This window comes from Bubalus bubalis, chromosome 3, assembly GCF_019923935.1.
Source record: "Bubalus bubalis isolate 160015118507 breed Murrah chromosome 3, NDDB_SH_1, whole genome shotgun sequence".
Taxonomy (NCBI): Eukaryota; Metazoa; Chordata; class Mammalia; order Artiodactyla; family Bovidae; genus Bubalus; species Bubalus bubalis.
The window spans coordinates 12,349,166-12,362,577 of NC_059159.1; the positions used below are offsets into that span (position 1 = coordinate 12,349,166).

The 13,412-nt window shown below is 51.2% G+C and overlaps 1 protein-coding gene across 1 annotated transcript; it reads right to left on the minus strand.

Moving 5' to 3' along the window:
* Nucleotides 1-9,699: 9,699 nt before the first annotated feature.
* LOC102406498 (L-xylulose reductase-like) lies at nt 9,700-12,352 on the minus strand. The gene is given in 9 exon segments (XM_025279727.2): nt 9,700-10,615; nt 10,735-10,852; nt 10,944-11,008; nt 11,109-11,208; nt 11,285-11,304; nt 11,307-11,326; nt 11,453-11,607; nt 12,088-12,185; nt 12,243-12,352. Coding segments are annotated over 9 exon segments (732 nt in total). The 5' UTR covers nt 12,295-12,352; the 3' UTR covers nt 9,700-10,511.
* Between the last annotated feature and the right edge of the window lie 1,060 nt (nt 12,353-13,412).

Genomic DNA, 13,412 nt, shown 5'->3' on the forward strand with positions numbered 1-13,412 from the left:
GAGATAAGAAAGCCTTCCTCAGTGATCAATGCAAAGAAATAGAGAAAAACAATAGAATGGGAAAGACTAGAGATCTACCAAGGGAATATTTCATGCAAAGATGGGCACAATAAAGGACAGAAGTGGTATGGACCTAACAGAAGCAGAAGATATTAAGAAAAGCTGGCAAGAATACCCAGAAGAACTATCCAAAAAAGATCTTCATGACCCAGATAATCATGATGGTGGGATTGAAGGAGGAAACAGACAGAACAGGCTCCATCTTGAAAGCAGGACTCCATCTTGGGCCCGACAGTGGACTTTGAGCTAGATGCCCAGTATCTATGGAAATGACATACCAGCTGGAAAACCAGGCCCCCGGAAGGAAGAGCCCTAGGGCTCCTACCTAGACTCTCCATCACCTAAAAGAATACTCTAATTATCTGTGTGGGTAGAATCATACATTCTATTATGCTTATTGCGGTATGACCACAGGCCTATTGATAATTGTCCACTGTTAACTACCTAGGCCTAAGGCATATGAATCATGGGTCTACTTTGACTGTATCTTTTTTTTCATTTGTTCAGACTAGTTTCAGGGAATTTGGGGAGGTGGGTTTGGGCACATACACTTAGGGTATATAAGGTTTTCAGAAAAACTGGTCAGGGTCCTTGGCTAAGAGGAGACTCTTCCTTGGGCCCGAAGTTGTAATAACCTGCACTCCACTATCTGCATTGTCCTTCTGAGGGAGTTTGTTTCCCGGAATGCGTGGCTATATTTGGTGCATTGGCTGGGAAACTCCTCACTTTGAGGAGACAAGTCCCCTTTGGGACTACTCTGAGGGCTTGCGGCTTGAATCTTCTAGAGGGGGGAAGGCGCCTTGCCCTTCTGGAAGGATTCTGCTCCTCAACACCCAGACCTTTCACGTTAGCAGGTAGTGGACGGCAGCAGGGGAACTGAGCGCTCAGGTGAGGAGGAACACAGCCGGGAAGGTGGAAGAGGGAGCTTGATCACCCCCCTGGGAAGGACTAGAAGGAGCACAGACCCACAGGAGCCTGGAATAGGCAGGTGGGAGCGATTGCTTAGTATGCAGGTTGACAAGCGTGTTAGGGCTTAGGAAGAAAATTTGTGAATGTCATTTAGGAGGTAGTGTCGATGCTGTCTTGGGGAAAATTATTACCAAGCTATCGCCAGGAGATTGTTAGGAGAAAAACTTGGTCTTTGTGTGCTTATATTCTGCCCTCCCCAAGGAGGTGTCCCATCTGCTGTGAAATTCTTGACCCCTCGGAATTATCAGGCTAGAAGGAGGGGGACACATAAGTGAGTATGAATTGGCTTTTCCGGAGACAGCCTGGGATGTGGGATATTTAACACATCTGTGTTTTCATCTGCTTCTGATCAAGCCCACCAAGGCAGAATGGACTTAAAAGTTAAGGGAGAAACAGTTTTGGACCACATGGTGTTCTGGTTTGGCAGTGTTGACTGGCAGGTGAAGACACGCTGATCCCCCTTCTCCCTCTAAGGTCTGGCAAGTAAGGCTCCTCTCACCCCAATTAGGAAACCCCAATGGCAATTTAAGTGTTTCATTGAGTGGAAATATCAGAAGTACGTATGGTGCCAAGAACTTCATAGACAGAACAAAAAGGAAAAGTAGAAGACAGTCTGAGAAGGTAAGCAAGATGGGAGGAAGTTAATCTAAGGCAGCTGTATTGGAGTGCAGGATTAAAAATGTAAAGAAGGGATTTGGAGGAGACTATGGGGTGAAGATGAAGCCTAACCGCCTCCACATACTCTGTGAGGTCCAATGGCCCCCTATGGGAGTAGGATGGCCACCAGAGAACACCATGAACTTAAAAATAGTGGAAGCAGTCTATACAGTAGTAACAGGAGAGCCAGGACATCCGGATCAATATCCATATATTGACTCATGGCTAGGGTTAGCTCAAGACCCTCCTACTTGGACAAGGTTCTGTACCCAGAAGGGAAGGGAAAATATTAATGGCACAAAAATTGACTAATGATAAAAAAAAAAAAAAAAGAAGTTCTACAGGATTTGGACGGGGATGACCTGACCCCTCCTCCATACTGGAGAATGACACGCCCACCGCCCAGTGTTCCACCAGGACCAGAGGCCGCCTTAATGCCCAATCCAGGGCCAGGTGAAGGTCCTGCAGCAGCTGCTGCTCCTCTGCCAGCTCTCCTGGAGATCGTAGAGCTGCCATTTCAGCAGGCTCCGATCCCAGTGATGGAGACCTCTGGTCAACGCCCCCAGAATTCCACCTCAGGTGGACCTCCTAGATTGTATCCACCTCTTCTGGTGCGTACTGATGGGAAGGGGGAAGAAAACACAGCAATTAGTCAGAGGCTGCGCTCCACCAAAGAGCAGGGGGAAAGAAGCCCACTACAGATGCCCCTCAGAGAGCTACAATAACCTCTGGTTCAGGACACATGTGGGCACTACCATCCACCCCCTGTAGCTTATTATTACCAGCCATTTTCCTCTACGGATGTATTAAAGTGGCAGAGACACACTCCACTGTACTCGGAGGAGCCACAAGTCATAATTAGGCTAATGGAGACTAGTTTTCGAACCCACCGCCCTACATGGGATGACATAATCCAACTACTAGTCTCCCTTTTCAGCACTGAGGGAAGACACAGGATCCTAACTGAGGCCAAAAATGGTTAAGAGAAATGGCACCTGAGGGTACTGCAAACGCGCAGCGGTGGGCAGAACTAGCCACCCCTGATGAGAGGCCCAACTGGGACTGTAACACAGAGGAAGGGGGGGCCACCTGGAGAGATGTCGGGTGACTATTTTACAAGGCCTCACAAGGGGGGCCAGAAAAGCTATGAGTATCACAAAACCCTCCAAAGTGATTCAAAGGGAAAGCGAATCACCCTCTGAGTTCTATGAAAGACTATGCGAGGCCTATAGAGTTTATACACCAATAGATCCAGAGGCCACTGGGTCTCAGATGGTGATAAATGCAGCCTTTGTGCCTCAAGCCTACCCCAAAAATATCAGATGTGGGGCACCAAGTGACTCATGAATTTTTATACATCTCTGAATGCCCAGTGCCTTTGTTGGGAAGAGACTTGCTGTCTAAATTGGGGGCACAAGTGACCTTTCCCTCCATGAAAGACACACTGTTTGAGTGGGCTCAACCACCTATTTACTCTCCCTCTCGGTAACCCCTCAAGATGAATGGAGGTTGCTCAATCTCCCTGAAGGGAAACTGGATGGGCTACACAGTTGAGAAAGAGAGAGAGAGTTAACTCAACAGTTCCCTGAGGTCTGGGCAGAAGACAACCCCTCCGCCCCGGGCTTGCAAAACAAGTCCCAGTGGTAATAGAACTCAAACCCTATACAATTACATCAGGACTCACTCGCCTTGGGCCTGCCAGACCTTGCTAAGCCGTTTACTCTTCATGTGACTGAAAAGGACACGGTGGCTATGGGAGTGCTGTCCCAGACTATGGGGACATGGGACAGACCAGTGACTTATCTCTAATCAGCTGGACAGTGTTGCCACTGGGTGGCCGCGATGCTTATGGACAGTTGTTGCTGTTGTCTTACTGGTCTGGGAGACAACCAAGCTGACTTTGGGCCAAGATTTGATCGTAAAGTCCCGCATGAGGTCAACACTCTCCTCTGAGGGGGCCCCCATAAATACCTGTCGACATCCCGGATTACTCAATACCAGTAATTACTCAATTACTCAATACTGTTATGTGAGAACCCCCATGTTACTACTGAGGCTTGTCAGGCCCTGAATCTAGCCACTCTCCTTCCTGTAGGAGAAGGTGGGCCCTCACATGATTACAAGGAAATCCTAGAAGTTTATGCCAGCAGATCTGTCTTGAGAGACTGGCCAATCCCAGACCCAGATTTGGTCCTGTACACCAATGGCACCAGCCTGGCGAAACAAGGACAATGACTGTCGGGATATGCAGTAGTCATGGAATAAACCATCGTTGAGGCTGGCTCTCTGCCATCATACCGGTCCGCTCAATGGCCGAACTATATGCTCTAATCCAGGCCCTCCAGCTGTCAAAAGGTAAGAAGACAAACATTTACACAGATTTCAGGTATGCTTTTGCCACATTACAGGGCTCTGTATAAGGAGAGAGGCCTTTTGACAGCTAGTGAAAAAGATATTAAAAATAAGGAAGAAATTGTGACCCTATTAGATGCTGCCTGGGAACCAGAAAGGTGGTTGCAGTCATACACTGCCAAGGACATCAAAAAGAGGATACCCCCCAGGCTCGGGGAAACAGACTGACAGATAAAACCCCTAAACAAGCAGTTGAGGGCTCGGGGGTGAAAAGTGAAGCCCCTATTAAAGCTCTTGTATTGGCGGAGCTGCCTGACCTAACACTGGACTCTCCAAAATACAGTGAAGCCCCAAACCAACTAGCCAAAGCGGAAGGGGCCATCTAGACTGAAAAGGGATGGTGGGAATTGCCAAGTGGCAAATTATTGGTACCAGAGGAACTGGCACCCACTCTGCTAAGCCAAACACACCAAGCGACTCACCTAGGCCATGATAAACTGGAAGAGGTAATTCAAAAATATTTTTTGGTTCCCCGCCTCTCTTCCCTATGCAGGACAGAATGTCAGAACTGCACCACCTGCTCACACGTCAATGCTGCCTCTCAGCACAGACGGAAGCCTCTGGGGATTCAGCTAAAAGGCAGGCTTCCTTTGAACACCTGGAAGTGGACTTCACTGAAATGAAACTTCACCAACACTACCTGCTGGTCATGGTATGTACATTCTCAGGATGGGTAGAAGCTTTTCCTACCGGGACTGAAAGAGCATCAGAAGTAGTCCAGTGCCTGCTTAGGCAGATAGGAGACAGTTCCTAGATTTGGAATTCCTACCAGCATTGGATCAGACAATGGCCTGCCTTCGGTAGCTGATTTAGTACAACAAATAAGCAAAACTTTAAACATCAAATGGAAACTACACACTGCATATAGGCCCCAGAGTTCTGGGATGGTGGAATGAATTAACTGGACACTTAAAGAGACACTGTCCAAAATGGATCATAGAGACTGACTGCTCCTGGGTGGACTTGCTTCCAATGGCTCCGCTAAGACTCAGGATGACCCCACGGTCCCATGGCTCTTCTCCATATGAAATTGTGTATGGGAGACCCCCTCCCATAATAAAACAGCTGTCAACAAATTTGCCTCAGGTAAGGGGAGATGAGATTTCACAGCAGATGGAACAACTGGGTAAGGTAATAGATCAGGTAACTAAGTTTGTACAAGGAAGGGTGCCATTTCCCCTTGGGGAACAGATTCACGAATTTGTGCCCGGGGGTCAGGTGCGGTCAAGGACTGGAAACACGACTCCTTGGCCCCACATTGGAAGGGTCCATATACTGTTGCTCTAAGCAGCCCCACTGCAGTTAAGGTTGCAGTTGTCACTCCCAGGATCCACCACACGAGGGTGAAGAGAGCATACCATGCAGACCGGGAGGACGCCAAGTGGACTACACAAAAGGACCCCACTGAGCCCGTGAAACCAAGAGCATCTTAAAGAAGAAACAGAGGTGAAGCTCTACAATCAACTGCTGCTACAAGGACTTGCTGGTATCATCTTGAGACTAACCAGAGTTTCAATATAAAGAGGGACCTGTGCTATAATTAAAGTTGAATGTTGTGTATATATTCCTGATTTATCTGGCAATGTATCAGCTGCTTTAGATGACATGAAAAACCAGGTAAAAGCAATGTCAAATGAAAACATTCCTTTCTGGTCTTCGGTCCTATCTTGGGTGAAGGGGGATTGGTGGAAAACTATATTTACCATTGTTATAGTTCCCTTGATAGTTCTGCTTTGTGGACCCTGCATTTTACAATGTATTATGAACTTTGTAACCCAAAGGTTGGTGCCGTTCTCCCAAATTGGTGGTCAGAGAGCCAGGGTCCAATATATCCCTATGAATGATGCTCATACTATGAATTAAGAGCATCAAGAGTGGGGAATGGAGGAAACCGAGAGAGCAGGCTCCATCTGGAAAGCAGGACTCCATCCTGGGCCGGACTGTGGACTTTGAGTTACATGCCCAGTATCTACAGAAACGACATACCAACTGGAAAACCAGGCCCCTGGAAGGAAGAGCCCCAGGTCTCGTACCTAGACTCTCCGTCATCTAAAAGAATACCCTAATTATCTGTGTAACTGAATAGAATCATAATTCTATTATGCTTATTGGGGTATGAGCACAAGCCTATTGATAATTGTCCACTGAGATCCAACCAGTCCATCCTAAAGGAGATGAGTCCTGGGTGGAAGGACTGATGTTGAAGCTGAAACTCCAATACTTTGGCCACCTGATGCGAAGAGCTGACTCATTGGAAAAGACCCTGATGCTGGGAAAGATTGAGGGCAGGAGGAAAAGGGGACGATAGAGGATAAGATGGTTGGATGGCATCACCGACTCGATGGACATAGGTTTGGGTGGACTCCGGGAGTTGGTGATGGACAGGGAGGCCTGGCGTGCTGAGGTTCATGGGGTTGAAGAGTCAGACACGACTGAACGACTGAACTGAACTACCTAAGGCATATGAATCACAGATTAATTTTGTATCTTTCTTTTCCTTTGTTCAGACTAGTTTCAGGGAATTTGGGGAGGTAGGTTTGGGCATGTACATTAGAGTATATAAGGTTTTCACAAAAACTGGTTGGGGTCCTTGGCTAAGAGGAGACTCTTCCTTTGGCCTGCAGGTGTAATAACCTGCACTGCACTATCTGCATTGTCCTTCTGAGTGAGTTTGTTTCCCAGAATTCGTGGCTACAACATGGTCACTCACCTAGAGCCAGACATCCTGGAATGCAAAGTCAAGTGGGCCTTAGGAAGCATCACGACAAACAAAGCTAGTGGAGGTAATGGAATTCCAGTTGAGCTATTTCAAATCCTAAAAGACGATGCTGTGAAAGTGCTGCACTCAATATGCCAGCAAATTTGGAAAACTCAGCAGTGGCCACAGGACTGGAAAAGGTCAGTTTTCATTCCAGTCCCAAAGAAAGCCAATGCCAAAGAATGCTCAAACTAGGCACAATTCCACCCATCTCACATGCTGGTAAAGTAATGATTAAAATTCTCTAAGCCAGGCTTCAAGAGTCATGAACTGTGAACTGGATGTTCAAGCTGGATTTAGAAGGCAGAGGAACCAGAGATCAAATTGCCAACATCTGTTGGATCATCAAAAACGCAAGAAAGTTCCAGAAAAACATCTATTTCTGTTTTACTGACAATGCCAAAGACTTTAACTGTGTGGATCACCACAAACTGTGGCAAATTCTGAAAGAGATGAGAATACCAGACCACCTGACGTGCCTCTTGAGAAATCTGCATGCAAGTCAGGAGGCAGTTAGAACTGGACATGAAACAACACACTGGTTCCAAATTGGGAAAGGAGTACGTCAAGGCTGTATATTGTCTTCCTGCTTATTTAACTTATATGCAGAGTACATCATGAGAAATGCTGGGTTGCATGAACCACAAGCTGGAATCAAGATTGCTGGAAGAAATATCAATAACCTCAGATATGCAGATGACACCACCCTTATGGCAGAAAGGGAAAAAGAACTAAACTCTTGGTGAAAGTGAAAGCGGAGAGTGAAAAAGTTGGCTTCAAACTCAATATTCAGAAAACTAAGATCATGGCATCTGGTCCCAGGCCTTCATGGCAAATAGATGGGGAAACAATGGAAACCTTGACAGACTATTGTTCTGGGCTCCAAAATCACTGCAGATGGTGAGTGAAGCCATGAAATTAAAAATGTTTGCTCCTTGGAAGAAAGTTATGACCAACCTAGACAGCATATTAAAAAGCAGAGACATTACTTTGCTAACAAAGGTCCGTCTAGTCAAAGCTATGGTTTTACCAGTAGTCATATATAGATGTGAGAGTTGGACTATAAAGAAAGCTGAGCGTTGAAGAATTGATGCTTTTGAACTGTGGTGTTGGAGAAGACTCTTGAGAGTCCCTTGGACTGCAAGGAGATCCAACGAGTTGATCTTAAAGGAAATCAGTCCTGAATATTCATTGGAAGGACTGATGCTGAAGCTGAAACTCCAGTGCTTTGGCCACCTGATTGGAAGAACTGACTTATTTGAAAAGACCCTGATGCTGGGAAAGATTGAAGGTGGGAGGAGAAGGGACAACAGAGGATGAGATGGCTGGATGGCATCACTGACTCAATGGACAGGAGTTTGAGTAAACTCTGGGAGTTGGTGATGGACAGGGAGGCCTGGCCGTGCTGCAGTCCTTGGGGTCACAAAGAGTCGGACACGACAGAGCCACGAATCACAGCACATTGGAGGACGCAGTGGGTGGGAGCGACAGGGAACGGTTCTCCTGGCACCCACACATTGGGTGTGGATGTGGAGGAAGGTGGTCTGGTTAGGGGATGGGCCGGTGGAGCAGGTATGGGAGTGCAGGCCGGTCCGGCGAAGCCAAGGTGTGGCCCTGCCCTCTCCTCTTTCCTGGCTGCCTCCAGGCTCTGTCAAGTACCTGGAGTGCTCAGCCCTGACCCAGTGGGGCCTGAAGACAGTGTTTGACAAGGCCATTCGGGCTGTGCTCTGCCCGCACCCTGTGAAAAAGCCAGGGAAGAAGTGCACAGTCTCCTAGAGCCCCCACTTCCAGAAGAGCAGCCCCCTCCTGCCTGTATCTGTTGTGTTGAGGTGTGTCCTTGAGTCCGCTGTGGGGGACTGGTGGGGGTGGGGAAGGGGAAGAAGCATGGGGATGAGGCTGCTGCTCCAGGGGCGCTGCGGGGGCCATGGGGTCCTGTCAGCTCTGCCTCCTCTTCATGGGGACGCAGCTCCAGCCTCCCCTGGCCCCCAAGGGAGGCCAGAAGGGAGCAGGGTCTCCCTCAGGCTGTAGGGGCGGGTCCGGGGCAGCCCCAGGATGGGCTTCCCAGATGGGGGACTTTGAGGGGGGGGTGGGTTCTGTCCTTGTGCCCCACGATGGGGCAGCCCCTTCTTATTTTATACAATAAACCTTCATCATCTCCTGTTCTTGACTCACTACCTGCCCTGCCCGGGTCTCTCCCTGCCTACTCCTCCACCCTGGGGGTGCTAGGCCCCCAACCCCTGCCAACCAAGGGTACAGAGCAGGTGAGCTTCACACTCCCCACCCTCCAGCCCAAAGCCACATGAGCTCTCTCAGTCTCCATAGGAGGGACCCTATGGAATGTAAGTGAGTGTGGGAGTGAGTGGGAACGAGTGTGCTTGGCCCCTTCTGGATAGAGCAAGCCCCTCCTGTGCTGACCTCAGGCCTCTGGGAGGGCACAGCACCCCTCAGCAGCTCCCAGGGGTGGCGCAGGACAGTCTGCAGTCAGGCCCTAGGGGGCCCTGTGGAGCCCAGGCCAAGGCCAGGGGTCACTCAACTGAGTGTTCACGAAGACACATCATCAAGAGGGAGGGCGTCCTGCAGCTGTGGAGGTGTGGAGAGGACAGGAGGGGTGGCAGACGGGTCAACAGTTTGGGTTTGCTGGGCAGACATGGCGGGAGGTGAGGGGCGGGCCTGGCCTGTCACTAGGACTTCACCCCTGGGGCCTGCAAGGCACCACTCTGGGCAGATCCGTGACATGAAGCTAAGTGACACTCAGCTCCCCCGCAGTGGTGTGCAGAGGGTGGACAGCTGGATTTCAGGAATTCTGCTAGTGAGTTATTAAGTAACCACTGTTAAGAATTACATAAACTTGAAATCAATTGTATTTTAAAATGAAATTAACAAATACTCAAAACCCATCACTTCCTAAACATTTTTGTACAGGTACTATTATCTGTGCTTTTGGGTTACTGTAAGCCTTTTGTGTCTGTGTGGTGAGGACAGCATGGAAAAGTGGAGGACAGATATCTCTGTGCCAGCTCCACCTCAAGGACATCAAACAGGAGGGAATATGTCACCATGGAAGTTGGCAAATTCTACAGCTGGATCTTGCGATGGACTATGCCCTGAGCATGGTGAAGGACTCACAACGCTGAGGGAATATTCTCTCAGTAACTGAAAACCACCACCTGATTCGGCAAAGAAGTCATTCAACCGTGAACAAAGCAGTGAAGTTCCAGCCTGCTCAGCTCACTTTTGTTTTCTGCGCTGACTTAAGGAATACCAATGAACATTCACATTAAAAACACCACCGCTTCTACCCTAGAGGCCTCTGGACAGGGCCAAAGGCCATCCTTGGTCAAATTCACTACCCTCCTTAGAAGCTGGCCTTCTGGAAGGTCCTACATGTCTGCCATGGACTTAGCCAGGCCCGAAAATCTCTGGCAGGACAGCCAGGCTGCCACTGGCCCAGGATGAGAGCTGAAAGGGTGTCTCTACCTGGGACTCGTCCCCATGCCCAGCTCTGAGCTTTGCATCTTCCGGCCACATGACTGCAGCCTAAGTGTGAGTGTGCAGGCTGGACTGAAGAATCATGTTTCCTGAAGAGATGGGGAAGGGGGATGGGGGTAAAGGTGGGTTCAGCATGGAACAGGGGTGTGTGGGGATGGAGGGGGGCTTAGGTAGCCAGGAAGCCCCCATCCACTGGCACAGTGGAGCCTGTGGTCATGCTGCTGCGGTCACTGAGCAGGAAGAGAATGGTGTCCACCACGTTCTCCACCTCTGCGGGCAAGGTGCGGTTCAGGGCGTGCATGAAAGGAGCTGCCCTTCGTCCCTTCCTCCCACCCCTCACCTGAGCAGGCCACTGGCGTGACTCCCAGCCGGGCTCCCGCCCAACTCACCGGCAAACCTGCCAAGGGGGATGCGGTCCAGCATGGCCTTGGCCTTCTGAGGGTCACTCCAGGCGGCCTGGCCCATGGGTGTCATCACCACCGTGGGGTTGACTGCATTCACACGGATCTGCACTGGCACAGGCAGGGGGTCAACTCGGTGGGCTGAGGCTCTCTGAGCACAGGGACTGGGCGATGGGAGGCGTCCCACTGGGGCTCACCTTGTGTGGCCCCGGCTCCACAGCCATCACTTTGGTCAGTATGTCCAAGGCGCCCTTAGTGGAGCCTGTGAGGAGGGACGGCATGTGTGGAGCCTGAGCTGCCTGCTCAGATGGGGGGTGGCGGGGGGTGGGAGTGGGGACAGGGCACAGCCGGGGCTCACTCACAGTAGACACTGTGGTTAGTCAGTTCCCGTTGAGAGGCCTGGCTAGAAACATTCACGATGACCCCTGGGGCTCCCCGAGCTATCAGGCCTCGGGCCACAATCTGAAATCGCAGAAGAAGGATGAGGCAGGGCTGGCATCACCCAGCAACCCCCACTCCTGCCCTGAAGCCAGCGCACCTGGGACACCTGGATGACGCGCGAAGGTTCACATTGAAAGACCTGGAGGCACAGGACAGACCCTGGTCAGGGACTGAGGCCGCTGCAGCAGGAGACAGCCCTTCCCCACGGGCGTTCCTCCACCCCACCCCACCCCACCCCACCCCACCCCACCCCACCCCTGCTTACACGTCATATGCCTCCTTGGTGACCTCCAGGAAGGGCTGTAGACACGCCACAGCTGCATTGTTCACCAGCAGGTCCACAGGGCCGACACCTCCCAGCGCCTGCTCCGTGGCCTCCCAGTCAGCTAGGTCCACGCACACGGTCTCTACCCCGGGGCACTGTGTATATTGTGTGGTCAGGCGGCACATCTACCAGAGACTCCATGCCCCGGAGAGGCTACAGCTGGGCCTCCCACTCAAGGGGGAGGGACTGTGTTTTTGTGACCTTTCAGTCTCCCAGGGGTAGGGGCCTAGGGGTCTCAGGGAAACCAGTCGCCTTCTTGGGGCTCCCAGGGTGCTGTCGGGAGAGAGTTAACTTGGCCTTTGGGCAACTCAACTCGGGGCTTCAGGATCAGGGATCTAGCCCCGCCTCCAGCCAGTCTACTTCCTCCCAGCACCAGAGCGCCTCTGGCCCAGCAAAGCAGCCATTTCTGCCTCCTCCTAAGTCCAGGGGGAGTCGTCGTTCTTCCGCGCGTCCGGCGAGGGGCGGGGGTGCTAAGAGTCCTTGGTGAGCCCCAGCGCCCAGCTCCCGTGTGTCCCTGATGGGCCGCCCTCAGCTCCCCGATGCAGCCCTCTGGGCTGGGACAGGGCGGCGCCTACCTCGCGGACCAGGCTGTCCAGGTCGGCCTGGGTCCGGCTCACGGCCACCACTCGGGCGCCAGCCGCGTGTAGCGCCTTGACAATACTGCGACCGATGCCTGCGAGGAGCGCGGATGAGTGAGGGTACCCATCCCCGGCCACCTCCCCAGGCCCACCTTTGCCCGCCCCCGTGACGAGCGCCCGGCGCCCCGCGAGTCTCAAATCCATGATGTTCCGGCAGCCACACTGCGAATATTGAGCTGCGCTCCTGGGTTTAGAAGGGCGCGAGGCGGGGCGCGGCGGGCCAATCGCAGGTTGGTGTCCCGCCGCGGGCGGGGATATTCAAATAGTGGTCTCCCCGCGGGGGCGATTGGCCGAAAGGAGTGGGCGCGGCCGAGGTGAGACACACAGGGTCCTCGCCCATCCTGGGGCAGAGTTTATCAAATTGCCTTCTCAGCGGGACCTCAACCGGAGGGGAAATAATGTTAGCGGGCCCCGCCTACTTTTTTCCCTTCCCAAGTAGGTTATTACCAAAATAAATAAATAAATAAAATCAGATGTGGTAATTAATACCGGAAAGAAGGTATTAGACTTCCCTGGTGACTCAGACGGTAAAGCATCTGCCTAGGATGCGGGAGACCCGGGTTCAATCCCTGGATTGGGAAGATCTCCTGGAGAAGGAAATGGCAACCGACTCCAGTATTCTTGCCTGGAGGATCCCATGGACGGAGAAGCTTGGTAGGCTATAGTCCATTGGGTCGCAAAGAGTCGGGCACGACTGAGCGACTTCACTTCACTTCTTCACTTTGCAGGAAAGAAGGTACCTCGTGAAAGAGAACACAGTGCTAACCCTTTCTTTGTTTCTGAGAATAAAAGTTCGGCTAAAAGCATCACATGATCCCCTCCCCCAGACCTGGGAGCAGCTCACGCAAGCTCACTTGTAGTGCTTTGAGCGAAAGGGTTTGGACAAGCCTATAAGCCTGAAGAAGAAATGATGCGAAGAACTGACTCCTTGGAAAAGACCCTGATGCTGGGAAAGATTGAAGGCAGGAGGAGAAGGGGATGACAGATGGTTGGATGGCATCACCGACTTGATGGACATGAGCTTGAGCAATCTCCGGGATTTAGTGCTGGATAGGGAATCCTCGGATGGTGCAGTTTACGGGGTCACAAAAAGTCGGACACGACTGAGTGACTGAACTGAACTGATAAGCCTGAAGTAGAGCCCAAGGACAGCAAAGGTGCACTTTAGCTGCGAAGGGTGTTGAGACACTAACTCGTCTGACCCACCCGCAGAAGGTCACTAGTACTTCAAAAACTAGGATAGGTTGGCATAGGCTAGGCTT